General features: G+C 41.5%; 1 protein-coding gene across 2 annotated transcripts in view; it reads right to left on the bottom strand.

The window, feature by feature from the left end:
• Positions 1-7,207: 7,207 nt before the first annotated feature.
• The window catches only part of LOC120360166 (SLAM family member 5), a 38,206-nt gene continuing 30,012 nt past the window's right edge, over positions 7,208-15,401 (bottom strand). Inside the window, exon 7 of one of the 2 annotated variants that reach the window (XM_074390225.1) lies at positions 7,208-14,922. In XM_074390225.1, coding sequence (XP_074246326.1) covers positions 14,857-14,922 — 66 coding nt within the window. In that variant the 3' untranslated portion in view covers positions 7,208-14,856. The remainder of the gene's footprint in view (positions 14,923-15,401) is intronic. The other variant, XM_074390226.1, reaches the window with a different exon arrangement.

Here is a 15,401-nt window from a genome sequence, read left to right as displayed (position 1 = left end):
AGAATGATGGTTTCCAGCTTCATCCATGTCCCTGATAAGGACATGATCTCATTCTTTTTTATGTCTGCATAGTATTCCGTGATGTATATGTGCCACATTTTCTTTATCCAGTCTATCATTGATGGGCATTTGGGTTGGTTCCAAGTCTTTGCTATTGTGAACAGTGCTGCAATAAGCATGTGTGGATGTTTCTTCATAGTAGAATGATTTATAATCCTTTGGGTATATACCCAGTAATGGGATTGCTGGGTCAAATGGTATTCCTGGTTCTAGATCCTTGAGGAATCACCACACTGTCTTCCACAATGGTTGAACTATTTGCATTTGCACCAACAGTGTAAAAGCATTCCTATTTCTCCACATCCTCTTCAGCATCTGCTGTTTCCTGACTATTTAATGATCACCATTCTAACTGGCATGAAATGGTATCTCATTGTGGTTTTGATTTGCATTTCTCTAATGACCAATGATAATGAGGTTTTTTTTCATATGTTTGTTGGGTTCATAAATGTCTTCTTTTGAGAAGTGTCTGTTCATATCCTTCACTCACTTTTTGATAGAGTTGTTTTTTTCTTGTAAATTTGTTTGAGTTCCTTGTAGATTCTGGATATTAGCCCTTTGTCAGATGGATAGATTGCAAAATTTTTCTCCCATTCTGTAGGTTACCTGTTCACTCTGATGATAGTTTTGCTGTGCAGAAGCTTTTTGTCAGATGGATAGATTGCAAAAATTTTCTCCCTTTCTGTAGGTTGCCTGTTCACTCTGATGATAGTTTCTTTTGCTGTGCAGAAGCTCTTTAGTTTAATTAGATCTCATTTGTCAATTTTGACTTTTGTTTTCATTGCTTTTGGTGTTTTAGTCATGAAGAATTTGCCCATGCCTATGTACTGTGGCATTACCTAGGTTTTCTTCTAGGGTTTTTATGTTTTTATGGTTTTTAGGTCTTATGTTTAAGTCTTTACTCCATCTTGAGTTAATTTTTTTTTAAATAAAGTGTAAGGAAGGGATCCAGTTTTGGTTTTCTGCATACAGCTAGCTTATGAGGCTTAGTTTACGTGGTTATAAAATTCTGGGTTGAAAATTCTTTTTTTTAAAGAATGTTGAATATTGGCCCCCACTCTCTTCTGGCTTGTAAGGTTTCTGCAGAGAGATCTGCTTTCAGTCTGATGGGTTTCCCTTTGTGGGTAACTTGACCTTTCTCTCCGGCTGGCCTTAACATTTTTTTCTTCATTTCAAACTTGATGAATCTGACAATTAGTGTCTTGGGATTGCTCTTCTTGAGGAGTATCTTTGTGGAGTTCTCTGTATTTCCTGAATTTGAATATTGGCCCATCTTGCTAGGTTGGGGGAAGTTCTCCTGGATAATAAAGTGTGTTTTCCAACTTGGTTCCATGCTTCCCATCACTTTCAGGTACACCAATCAAACGTAGGTTTGGTCTTTTCACATAGTCCCATATTCCTCAGAGGCTTTGTTCGTCCCTTTTCTTTTTTTCCCTCTAATCTTGCCTTCATGCTTTATTTCATTAAGTTAATCTTCAATCACTGATATTCTTTTTTCTACTTGATCAGTTTAGCTATTGATACTTCTGTATGCTTCACAAAATTCTTGTGCTGTGCTTTTCAGCTCCATCAGGTCATTTATGCTCTTCTCTAAACTGATTATTCTAGTTAGCAATTTCTCTAACCTTTTCTCAAGGTTCTTGGCTTCCTTGCATTGGGTTAGAACATGCTCCTTTAGCTCAAAGGAGTTAATTATTACCCACCTCTGTAGCCTACTTCTGTCAATTTGTCAAACTCATTCTCCATCCAGTTTTGTTCCCTTGCTGGTGAGCAGTTGTGATCCTTTGGAGGAGAAGAGAAGAGGCATTCTGGTTTTGAAATTTTCAGACTTTTTGCACTGGTTTGTCCTAATCTTCATGGATTTATCTACCTTTGGTCTTTGATATTGGTGACCTTTGGATGGGGTTTCCATGTGGACACTCTTTTTGTTGATGTTGATATTGATGTTGATGCTATTCCTTTCTGTTTGTTAGTTTTTCTTCTAACCATCAAGTCCCTTTGCTGCAGGTCTGATGAAGTTTGCTGGAGGTCCATTCCAGACCCCACTTGCCTGGGTATCACCAGTGGAGGCTGCAGAACAGCAAAGATTGCTGCCTGTTCCTTCCTCTGAAAGCTTCATCCCAGAGGGGTACCTGCCAGATGCCAGCCAGAGCTCTCTTGTGTGAGGTGTCTGTTGACCCCTGCTGGGAGGTGTCTCCCAGTCAGGAGGCACAGTTGTCAGGGACCCACTTGAGGAGGCAGTCTACCCCTTAGCAGAGTTAGAGCGCTGTGCTGGGAGAACCACTGCTCTCTTCAGAGCCAGCAGGCAGGAATGCTTAAGTCTGATGAAGCTGCACCCGCAGCCATTTGTTCCTCCACGTGCTCTGTCCCAGGGAGATGGGAGTTTGATCTGTAAGCCCCTGACTGGGGTTGCTGCCTTTCTTTTAGTGATGCCCTGCCCAGAGAGGAAGAATCTAGAGAGGTAGTCTGGCTACAACAGCTTTGTTGAGCTGTGCTGGGCTCCAGCAGTTCAAAATTCCTGGCAGCTTTATTTACAGTGTGAAGGGAAAACTGCCTACTCAAGCCTCAGTAATGGCAGATGCCCCTCCACCCACCAAGCTTGAGCATCTCAGGTTGGCTTCAGACAGCTGTGCTGGAAGCAAGATTTCAAGCCAGTGGATCTTAGCTTGTTGGGCTCCATGGGAGAGGGATCTGCTGAGCTAGACCACTTGGATTACCTGGCTTCAGCTGCCTTTTCGGGGGAGTGAATGGTTCTGTCTCACTGGCATTTCAGGTGCCACTGGGGTATGAAAAAAACCTACCCCTCCAGCAGCCAGCTTGGTGTCTGCCCAAATGGCTGCCCAGTTTTGTGCTTGGAACCCAGGGCCCTGGTGGAGCAGGCAAGTTGCAAAGACCATGGGAAAGGCACAGGATCTGGGCTGGAGGGCACTGTTCCTCACAGGACGGTCCCTCCCGGCTTCCCTTGGCTAGGGGAGAGCTCCCTGACCCCTTGCACTTCCCAGGTGAGGGGACATTCTGCTCTGCTTTGGCTTGCCCTCTGTGAGCTGCACCCACTGTCTAACCAGTCTGAGTGAGGTGAGCTGGGTACCTCAGTTGGAAATGCAGAAATCACCCAGTTCCTATTTGGTCATCTTGCCCGGAAGTCAAGTGCACAAATCTTAATTGTGCAATGTGAATTGGAAATTTCACTTTCCATCAAAATACTTTTTCCATTTGTGGGGGGGATTATTTTATTATGGTAAAATAACCTAAATTATATGTTGTGATTATGTAACCTAAAATGTATCATTTTAACCATTTTAAGTGTACAATTTAGTGGCATTAATTATATGCACAATATTGTATAGTCATCAACACTATTTACAAAGCCTTTTTGTTACCCTAAACAGAAACGGTGACCATTAAGCAATGGTTCTCCATTCCCTTTCCCTCCAGTCCTTGGCAACCTCTAATCTACTTACTGTTTCTATTAATTTGTTTCTTGTAGGTACCTTATGTAAGTGGAGTCATACAATAGGTTTCCTTTTGTGTCTGGCTCATTTCACTTAGCATAATTATTCAAGGTTTATTCATCTGGTAGCATGTATCAGCATTGTATCCTTTTTATGACTAAATAATATTCCATTACATGTATGTACCACATTTGTTTATCTATTCATCTATTGATGGACACTTGGGTTGTTGGTATCTTTTGTCTATTGTGAACAATGCTGCTATGAACCTTGCTGTACAGGTATCTGTTTGAATTCCTGTTCTCCATTTCTTCGGGTTCAGCTAGGAGTAAAATTGCTGGATCATACAGTAATTCTGTTTACCTTCTGAGGAGCTGCCAAACTGCCTTTCCCAGTGGCAACACTATTTTACCTTCCTACCTGGAATTGGAAAAAGGGTTCTAATTTTTCTATATCTTTGCCGATATTTTCTATTTTTCATTTTTTGATAATGATTACCCTAATGACTGTGAAGTGACATCTCATTGTGGTTTTGAGTGGTATTTCCTTAATTACTAATAATGTTGAGTGTCTTTTAATGTGCTTATCGGCCTTATTGGCCATTTGTATATCTTCTTTGGAATAATGTCTATTTAAGTCCTTTGCCCAATTTGAAATTGGATTATTATTATTTTTTGAGTTGTAGAGTTTTTTAATGTATTCTCATCAGGTATTTGATTTGTTAATATTCTCTCCAATTCTGTGTGTTTTCACTCTCTTCACAGTGTCTTTTGATCCACTATAATTTTTTATTTTAGTGAAATCCATTTTTTTTTCTTTTTTTTGAGATGGAGTTTTACTCTTGCTGCCCAGGCTGTAGTACAGTCACGTGATCTCAGCTCATGGCAACCTCCGCCTCCTGGGTTCAAGCGATTCTCCCGTCTCAGCCTCCCAATTAGCTGGGATTACAGGCATGTGCCACCACACCTGGCTAATTTTGTATTTTTAGTAGAGATGGGGTTTCTCCATGTTGGTTATCCTGGTCTTGAAATCCTGACCTCGGGTGATCTGCCCACCTCAGCCTCCCAAAGTGTTGAGATTACAGGCATGAGCCACTGTATCCGGCCAGTGAAGTCTAATTTATCTATATTTCTTTTGGTGCCTGTGCCTTTAGTGTCATATTCAAGAAATCATTGCCAAATCCAATGTCATTAAGGTTTTCCATATGTTTTCTTATAAGATTTTTATAGTTTCAGCTCTTACAGCTAAGTCTTTGATATGTTTTCAGTTAATTTTTGTGTATAGTATGTGGTAGGGGTCCAAATTCATTCTTTTGCATGTAGATGTCCAGTTGTCCCAGAACCAATTGTTGAAATGACTGGCCTTTCCCTCACTGAGTGCTTTCAGAACCCTTACCAAAGATCATTTGACAACATATTAAAGAGTTTAATTCTGGGCTCTCTACTCTATTTCATTGGTCTGTATTTGATTACTGTACCTTTGTAGTAAGTTTTGAAATCTGGAAGGATGAGGCCTCCAATTTTCTTCTTTTCTGAGACTGTTTTGGCTATTTGGTGTCCCTTCAGATTCAATATGGATTTTAGTATGAGTTTTTCTATTTCTGCAAACACCTTTGGGATGGGATAGGGATTGCATTTAATCTGTAGATTGTATTGCCATCTTAATAATTTTAAATCTGTGAACACAGGATGTCTGTCTGTTAATGTATATCTTCTATAATTTCTTTCAACAATGCCTTAGAGCTTTCAGTGTACAAGTATTCCTCTCCTTGGTTAAGTTTATTCTACTAAGTATTTTATTCTTTTTGATGTTATTGTAAATTAAATTGTTTTTCTTATTTTTTTGGATTGTTTATTAGTTTATAAAATGAAACTGATTTTCACAAGTTGATTTTGCATCCTGCAACTTTGCTGAATTTTTTATTAGTCCTTTGTGTGTGTGTGTGTGTGTGTGTGTGTGTGTGTTTGTGTAGTCTTTAGGATTTTATACATATGAGATTATATTATCTGTGAACAGAGATCATTTTGCTTCTTCCTTTCTAATTAAGATGTCTTTTATTTCTTGTTCTTGTCTAATTTCTCTAGCTAGAGCTTCTAATGCTACACTCAACACAAGTGGTAAAAGTGAGCATCTTGTTTTGTTCCTAATCGTAGGAGAAAAGCTTTCAGTCTTTCACCATTGTATACGATGTTATCTGTGAATTTTTAATAGATGGTCTTTATTAAGAAAGTTCCCTTCTATTTCTAGTTTGCAGGATAGTTTTTGTCATGAAAAGATGTTGAATTTTGTCAAATGCCTTTTCTGTGTCAATTAAAATGACCAGTTTTTAAAATATTCTGTTTACGCAGTATATCGCATTGATTGATTTTTGTCTGCTGAACTATCCTTGCATTAAACAGGAATATATTCCACTAAGTCATGTTGTATAATCCTTTTAATATGCTGCTGAATTTTGTTTGTTACTTATTTTATAAGCATTTTAACATAAATATGTATAAGGAATATTGGTTTGTAGTTTTTTTTTTTTTAAGTGTCTTTGTCCGGCTTTGGTATCAGGATAGTGCTGGCCTCACAAAGTGAATTTGGAAGTGGTCTCTTCTTGTTAAGGAGCAAGTGTTTATGCCTCTACAAAATGTATATATTGAAGCTCTAAGCCCCAGTGTGATGATATTTGGAGATGGGGCCTTTGAGACGTAATTAGGTTTGGATGAGGTCGTGTGAGTGGGACTTATAAGAAAGGAGAAACTCAAGTTCTTGCTTTCTCTCTACCACACGAGGGCATACTGAGAAGTTGGCCACCTATAAGCCAGCGAGAGTTTCACCAGCAATTGAATCAGCTAGCACCTTGATCTCAGACATTGAAGCCTTCAGAACTGTGAGAAATAAATTTCATTTGTTTAAGCTACCAAGTCTGTGGTATTTTGTCAAGGAGGACGGAGTGGATTAATATATTTCTCTTCAATTTTTGGAAAAGTTTGAGAAGGATTCATGTAAAATTTTTTAAAACTCTTTGGTGACCAGTGAAGCCTTCTGATCCAGAACTTCTCTTTGTTGAGAAGTTGTTTTAAAATTATTTACTTAATATTCTTAGTAGTTATAGGTCTAATCAGATTTTCTGTTTCTTCATAAGTCAGTCTTCATAAAAATTGTGTGCTTCTAAGAATTCGTCTGCTTCATCTATGTTATCCAATTGTTGGTACAATTTTACTCTCTTTTATTCTTTTCATTTCTGTAAAACTGGTTGTACTGTCCCCATTTCCATTTCCAATTTTAGGAATTTGAGTACTCTGTCTTTTTTCTGCAACTCCTCTGGCTGAATTTGTCAATATTGTTGGTCTTTTTAAGTAACCAACTTTCGGGTCCATCAATTTTCTGTATTAATCTTTGGGTCTAATCTTTGGGTTTGTAGTAGCGGCACTTTCCCACTGGTGATCTGAATTAGGTGAAATAGACACCAGTTCTTCATGAACTCCCAAGAAGGATTAGAATATTGCAAATAAGATTTGTTGTGTTTCTTCTTGTTCAAGGGTGAGCACCGAGAAGTAAACTTTGTTTATCTTTTCAAATGGTTACTGTGTCTGCTTACACCCTTTCTACACAGGGACTCTGAAATTCTTCATGGGTAGCAGTCAATTTCAACATCCCCCCCCACCCCGCCCCAGCCACCCTGCAAGAGGATGTCGCTGCGGAGCTAGAAAACCAGGCTCATCTGCAAAGACTGGCTCAGAACAGAGCAGCTGGGCCTCTTTGATAAGGGAATAGGGGAAGTGGTTTTGTCTCCGACCTAAAAGCCATTTGCTATCTCACACAGAACCTCTTAGTAAGTGGCTTCCCCTTCAGTGTTTACCAAACATTCTGAGGCCCTGAACCTACAGTTTTGTGGGAACCACAACCTCATTCTCCTCAGTTAAAAGCCCCTTCCTTTTATCCCTGTCCTCCAAGCGGCACTCTGGTGACACAGAGAATTTCTACTCTTTAATTCAGGACTCCCTTTCCTCTCCTGATATGTGGGTACCAATCCAAATTCCATTCAACAAATATTTATTAAGCTCTACTAGGCACTGGCTCCTGTGATGAGGCACTGTGAGTGAAAAACGAATAAGACAAAGCTCCTGCCCTGGAGAGATATGGCCCCCAAAACGTGATTTAAGTCCTCAGTTTCCTCTCTCTAGGTTGATCAAGAGAGAACTCTCTTCTCTACCTGTGGCCCAGCACCTCTGCTTACTCTGGGTTCTGTCTGTTTCTGATAGTTGTCCTTCCTTCCTCTAGCTTTTCAGTCTCCTCCCAGGGTCCCTCATCTCTCCACATCAGCCTTTCTTTTTTTCATTGTCTGTCTTATACTCTCAATCCTTTGGTCTCTTGTGCCTCCTCAGGGCCTGGGTTTTCAGACAGCACAGGGCTTTTATCATGTGGACTAGCTCCTTTGCTGTTTCATCTGCTTACTTCGTTTTTGTGGCTCTCAAAACCAAAACAAAGTAAAACGCAAAAAAGAATAGATGCATTATAAAATGATATTTATTGTGTTTATCTGCTGAAATGGAGCCTGTAGTCTCATATCTTAGGCACTTACAAGGTAAAATGTATGAACAATACTTTATTAATAGACATTTACAAATGCCTAAAATAAAAGGCGACATGTGGAGAGGATAAGATATCTTGCTGCAAACATGATGCATAGCTTCTGGAATAGGGTGAGTGGCATTTGCCACTAGTGAACATAATTTTCATGTTCAAATTAGTAATGAACTAATCAATAAACTTTTTTTGAGGAACTGAGGTTCATTAAGTACTCAGAGACAAAACAACTTATTAACCAGTTGGAGAGAGAGCTAAGAAAATACCATAGCTATATAATTATCATAGAATATGATAAAAGCTACTACTCTGTGCTTGTGTACCAAATGCTGTAAAAGTATAAATAGAGAGCTATATACACAGCTTTGGATGGGAAGTTTTGGAAACTCACACAAAGGGAATACTCAGTCTGATCCTTGAAGTATGAAAAAGCCAGAGACAGAAGGGAGAGAAGGGCATTCCAGACAGAAGACACAACACGCGCAAAGGTGTGGGAGAGTTTGGTGGGTGCGTGGACCCATGATAATTCTGTGTGGCTGGAGCCTAGAGAGTAGGCAGGGGACAGCCTGGAAGGTCTGATGGGTCAGACTGCTAAGGAGTATGGTCCCCCAGGAAAAATATTTAGTATGGAAGTGAAGTGATAAGAACTTTTGTTTTAGAAAGATTGCTCTTTACCTAATAGCAACCGAGGTGTTACATGATAAAGCAATGATCTGAGGGAGTGAGCATGTAGAGGGAAGGTGTGTTAGAGAATTAGGCCGATTACAGGGACATGGCTAAGAGAAGCCATATAGGGAAGTTGAAATTGACAGGACCTATTCTCTGACTAGACGTAGAGGAGATCTGGGGTGACAGGGAGAATGAAGGAGTCAAGGATGAAAACGTTTTCTTCTTTGGGTAGCTGCTGACTGGTGAAGCAGTGAAGAATGGCAGTCCTGTACCCAGCTCCTGGAGTTGAATCCGGCTTTTCTATTTAGTTGGATGAGCTACTGTGACTCAACCTTAAAGACTTCACCTTTCTGTGACTCAGCTTCTTACTTTGTAAAACAGAGGATGGCTGTATCTTCTTGAGAAGGCAGATGAGTTTTAATGTTTCTTATGGTCTTGAAATGAGTAAATGTAAGACAGGACAGGGAATAGCATACAATAGGCACTGGATAAATGTTAATTATTCTGATCATGGTGAATCATTAGCACAGGAAAAACAGAAGGAAAGCAAGTTGGGAGGTCAGAGACAGACCTGTCAGTTCAATTTGGGACACTAAATTTGAGGTGACATCTGACATCTATGCAGAGATGACCCATAAACTATTGGAAATACGAGTTTTAAATGAAAGAGTTGAGATAATGTGCATTTTAAAATTGTCTGACAAATAAAGTATGTGATTATTTGCCTACAATAAGAACTTATAAGAAAAATCTTTCTCATTTGCAAAGATTTGGCCATTTTCCAGTTACAGAGTTGATCCATCCCAAACCCAGAGACTTATACAGGGCTGCTCCGGACTGTCTGGGCGATCAGCCAGCACAGTTAATAATTCTCACCCGTTCCTTTCTGAATTCCCAAAGTCTGCAAGTCTCTGCAGAATGTATTAGTCATTGCTTTGCTTCTTTAAGTCAGAATTCAGGACTTTTTAAATGGTCCTTTGTCAAAATATATTAACACTTTCATATATTTTGAAAAATTACAAGGGCTTCTCACACTTGGATGGGGGTTATTTAAGTCTAAACATTCATAGCTGTTTTTTTTTTAATCAGTAAATTGTTCAGCACAATAGTTTCTGTTATACTTGTGATTTTTAGTCATGGAAATTTACAGTTTCTCTCATTTTATATTAACTCATCAGAGTATTTATGACCTGAAACCCCTGTCTGTACAAAATCCATATAGAGAGCTCTATCCAACCTTCTTTAATTAAATGGTCATTTTCAACAGAAAAGTTGAGTGGTTATCCAGATAGCAATGGAATTAACATATTAATATATTTACTTTGAGCTGTTTTTAGTACCATAAAATATTGGTATATGCAAGTATTCATTCAGTATCTATTTGTGGTCCACCTGTTACGTGTTAAGCAAAGTGCAGGTGTATGTACGCCTAAGGCCAAGGGCCAGGTATGAGGAATCCACAGGAGGTAAGAAGAAACTGCGTGGCAGGGTACAAGTGCATGGCCCTTGGTGACAAGAAGGCTTGAGTTCAATTCCTGTCTTCCCAGCTTTCCAACTTTGCCAGGGTATTCGTTATATCAGCCTTAGCGTTAACTGGAAGAATTAATTTCTACTTTACAGGGCTGTCGTGAGTACTGAGAACAATGTATGAAGCATCTAGTTTAGCAGTTGGTATACAAAATAAACCCTCAATGATTGTTACAGGCTCTCTGCCTTCAAGGAGCTCTTCGTTATTATTATTATTATTATTATTTATTATTATTATTTAGATATATCCTCTGTTTTCTCAGTCTAACTGGTGAGACAGGGATAGCATCAGGTAAATAGATTGTGGTATAATAACGGGGAGGCAAACATTGCATATAGCAAAATATATCTGCATAAGGAGGGATGAGAGTTAAAAGTTTGATATACAACATTAATTTTGTATAGTGCTAGCTGCATTTCTGTTGTAAGAAGCTTATTTCATAAATATGGATTAGCATCTTCTGAAGGTTTCGTGCCTATAAGAACAGCTTATTAAAAAAAAATCCAGAGCTTTGCCTTGCAGAGGCACATTCTTGTGTGAGCAACACCTCATTTAATCCCCATAACAACCCTACAAGGTAGAAACTATTGTTATCCCCATTTTACAGATGGACAAACTGAGGTACAGTGGAGTTAAAGTAACTTGACTAAGGTCACATGACTAAGAAACCGGGATTCAGACCCAGGCACTCTACTGTCAGAGCCCACGTTTAAGACCACTTATTATAGTTCCTCATGTTGCCTTTGTTCTTCAAGCTTCATTTTTTCTTTCTTTCTTTCTTTTTTTTTTTTTTTTTTTTTGAGACGAAGTCTTGGTCTGTCGCCCAGGCTGGAGTGCGGTGGCACGATCTCGGTTCACTGCAACCTCTGTCACCCGGGTTCAAGGGATTCTCTTGCTTCAGTCTCCTGAGTAGCTGGGACTACAGGCACGTGCCACCAGGCCTGGCTAATTTTTTTGTATTTTTAGCGGAGGTGGGGTTTCACAGTGTGGGCCAGGCCAGTCTTGAACTCCTGACCCTGTGATCAGGCTACCCACCTCGGTCTCCCAAAGTGCTGGGCTTATAGGCGTGGGCCACTGTGCCAGGCCTTCAAGCTTCATTTTACAACTGGTGGAGACTGTCACTATTCTTGAGAAAATTTATACAAATCAAGAGTAATTCAGAGAAAAGTCAAACAGAAGAAAAATAATGAGTCTGGAAGAAAATATAGCCCAGCATTCCTTCTCTCCAGGCGGGACCTAAGAAGCGCTCTCTGTGGACACAGCACAAACCAGACAGGCTCCTTCCTGCCTGTGCCTGGTTTCCGAGCTGGCCCAACCAGGCTATTTTCTCATAGTCTGTGCAGTTTGGAGTGTTCTATAGATTTTTTTTAAATCATATTTTAAACCAGCTTCACTTTCTTCTTCTGAGGAACATGAGCTGCCGTGTTCCTCATTTTCTCAGTTGAGTCCCTCAGTAAAGTGCGAGGTGTCTGCAGGCAGAGACTGTCCTGACCTACTAGAACTTTCCACCAGAGGGCTCTCTGTCTCCGATATTTCCATTTTGATGCACGTTTTTTAAAACTGGCCCACTTTGGCTGGATACAAGATCCTGTTCCGTGGTGCTTTGATTTTATACACCTGTTGGTCACAATCTAGTTCATCTGGAAAGTTGTGGAGAGGAAAATAAGATCGCATATATTTTACGGAGGAAAATCTAAGAACTGAGCCCTAGAGAGAAGGGTGACTATTTAACGTGTTCATGAATCAGGAGATTCGTAGGAGACAAACAGTGAAAGGAGAGACAAGAGCAGGGTGTACTGAGCACAAAGACCACCTTCAGAATTCCTGGGCTCTGGCTTCATCCTTCTGGAAGACCTAAGAGATCTAATCGGCTTCTGATTTTTATTTTTATTTTCGACAATATGCACAGGGGCATTAGGACACTAGGAAATTTACACGAGTGAGCATATTAGGAAGAGGAAGAGGGCAAGTTAGAGAATAAAGATGTTCAGGAGTGAGTGTTCAACGCATCCACGGAGTGAGGACTGGTTTTATTTTAGGAGAAACGCAGCCTGTTCAGTGTCACTTTGGAACGCCTCCATCCTTTACGACCAAGCCTCTTTACTTCTTCCTGCATCTGTCTTTCTAGGGCGCTGCCTTTCACCTCCTTACAACTGGTTTGGTGCTTCAGTTGACCTCTTAGTTGGTCTGCCTAACTCTGAAAGTCTTTTCCCTCCAAAATGTCCTTATACCATGAACAGCCTCTGATGTATGCATCCTGGTATTTATTTTATTTTATTTTAACTTTTTTTGAGACAGGGTCTCACTCTGTTGCCCAGGCTGGAGTGCAGTGGCAGGATCTCAGCTCACTGCAACCTCCACCCCCCCAGGTTCAAGCGATTCTCCCACCTCAGCCTTCTGAGTAGGTGGGATTACAGGTGTGCGCCACCACGTTCAGCTAATTTTTTGTATTTTAAGTAGAGACAGGGTTTCACCTTGTTAACCTGGCTCCTCTTGAATTACTGAATTCAAGTGATCCACCGGCCTTGGCCTCCTAAAGTACTGGAATTACAGGCCTGAGCTACCGCATCCTGATATTTAGTGCTTATCAGAATTTGATTGTACCATGATTATTGACTGCTAGCTCTCTTTCTCTCTCTCTTTTTTTTTTTTTTTTTTTTTTTTTTTTGCAGGGGGTGGGGATGGAGTCTCGCTCTCTCTCTCCCAGGCTGGAGTACAGTGGTGTCATCTCGGCTCACTGCAGCCTCCACTTTCCAGGTTCAAGCGATTTTCCTGTCTCAGCCTTCAGAGTAGCTGAGACTACACATGTGTGCCACCCCACTGGGCTAATTTTGTGTTTTTAGTAGAGACCAGGTTTTGCCATGTTGGCCAAGCTGGTCTTGAACTCCTGACCTTAGGTGATCGGCCCACCTTGGCCTCCCAAAGTGCTGGGATTACAGGTGTGGGCCACCACACCCAGCCGGCTTCTGTCTATCGCCAATTCCAACATGTACAATGTAGTGAGGAAAACAAATAATTATTGATGCTGTAAGGTAGAATGAGATGAGTTCTAGTGATAGAAGGATCAAAGGGGACAAAACAGCCATGTGAAAAGATCCCTGATTAATTTTGACTCCTGATACCAGGGAAGGCTTTATAGAAGAGGTATAACGCCCATTTGAGGCGGTTATTGAAGGGCATGTAAATGGACACGGGGTGAAGGGCACTTGTCTGGCTGGGCCACCCTGTTATGCATAGGCAAGGGACTGTGAGCATGCATGGTGCATCTGGAGAGGTGCTCTGAATACACCCCACTGATCCAGGCCCCTGCTCATTTTTCATGCTTCTTTCACTTGGAGAGTCCCCGTCTTCCTCATTCTCTATCCAAATTTCATCCATCCTTCAAGGCCCAGCTTCAGCCCTGCCCCCTCATAAGGTCTTTTTTTGACGGTTCTAGTTCATACCAGATGCCGGGGTCGGGGCACTCTGCCTCCGCCTCAACTCTGTAGTTCTCTGGGCCTTTGGAACTGGGATGAACCCAGATTCATAATCTGCACCATCATCTCCCAAGTTCCTTCTGGAGGATGACTCTGCTTCTTGCAAGGTCTTCTGTTTTGATGGTTGGATTACACCCAGTTCCCCAGAAGTGTGAGAAATATAAGCTGGTCAATTCCTTTCAGAAAGCGAGAAAACCGGGCATGACTGCTTCTTCCGCTGAGGCTGCTTGGAGTGATACAGAAGGAAAGCTTAGCCAGAAAGAAAATCCTACGAGGCTTCTGAAGTAGCACGCCACGAAAAATGCCCAGCAGTCTCCAGACCCTACAGAAAGAACATTTTCCAACACTCCATTTGGAGAGCGTGTTGACATGGCTGAGAGCCACCACTCTGACAGAGACCCACACAGCATCGTCATTTGTGTTTGGAGTTACTGAGCACGTTGTGCCCGGGCACAAAGATTTCCAGAGAAAGCGATGAGTGTGCTTATATGCAGCCCACGTTCTGCCCTCCAAGCCATGCACCCGGGGAAAGGGCTGCATCTGCCTCAAGTGAAGGGTACCTTTTCCAGATTTGTGAGGTAGGGACTGGGGGAGGCCATGCACCGGGGATCTTCACACATATTGATGGTGAGGTGAGCACAGCATCTTGGCTGCTGTGCCGTGGCCTGTTACAGGTGTGCAAAACATTGATCCCCTTCTCCCACAGTTGCTGGGCAGTTTGTTACCTTCAGTCACGAGAGGCCTCTGGTCATATGCGGCTTCCAGATGTGAGCGATCTTGATTGTTTACCCCAGTGTGCCATAAAAATATTATTTTCTACATATACTACGATGGGAAGAAGTTTGGGAAACACCATATTAGGTAGCCTGCTTCGTCATTCATCCAGAAGGGAGCCATTTCAGGAAGGGTATGCATCCATTTGTCCACTTAGGCATAAGCTATGCCCAGTAACAGAAGGTTTCCGGCTTTGCTTCCATGTTGAAATATGGCAATTTTCATTCTCCTACTAAGAGCTGGGTGGAGATCTGGGTTCAGGGAACCTGCCAGTATTGGTGGCTGCAATTCAGTTTCCAGAGGGAAAACTCAGCCCGGCAGCCTAGATCACAATTTCGTAACTTGAAGTACCAGGAGGTTTACTGTCCTGTGTGCTGGCTTTCCCCATCTGTGCAGGAGACGAAGATGTGAGCACATGTTAACCGAAAAGTACTGCAGGGGAGCTCCAGTCCTGAGAGTTCCCATGGGAGTTGAGCAAATGGGACAGGGGGATGCTTTAGATTTGCCTGGTGCTGGGGAAATCTGGGGTAGCAGGGCCCTGTTCCTTGCTGAGTCCCTGTGTCTGCTCCAGCCAGCCCCCATCTGGGAGGCCCTGGGCAATTAACTTCTTAGTCCAGAAAAGAGGAGTGGGTGGGAATGGTGGCATGGAGTTGGGGGAGGGGGGCGTGTATTTGGCATGGATTTTGATTACAGGCTTGAGGCAACATTCAGGTTCAAGCTACCTGCATTCCTTGTTCCTAGTTGGGCCCTAGTTTGTCTTTTTGTTCTTGTTGCTGGTTTTTTTTTTTTTTTTTTTTTTTTTTTTTTTTTTGGTATCCCAATAACTCTACTTTAACCTGTACATAGTGGGGACTCACTGCTAGCATC

Source organism: Saimiri boliviensis, chromosome 19 (assembly GCF_048565385.1).
Source record: "Saimiri boliviensis isolate mSaiBol1 chromosome 19, mSaiBol1.pri, whole genome shotgun sequence".
NCBI classification, from domain to species: Eukaryota; Metazoa; Chordata; class Mammalia; order Primates; family Cebidae; genus Saimiri; species Saimiri boliviensis.
The sequence above is the reverse complement of the archived record's forward strand: the minus strand, read 5'-3'. Positions and strand labels throughout refer to the sequence as shown.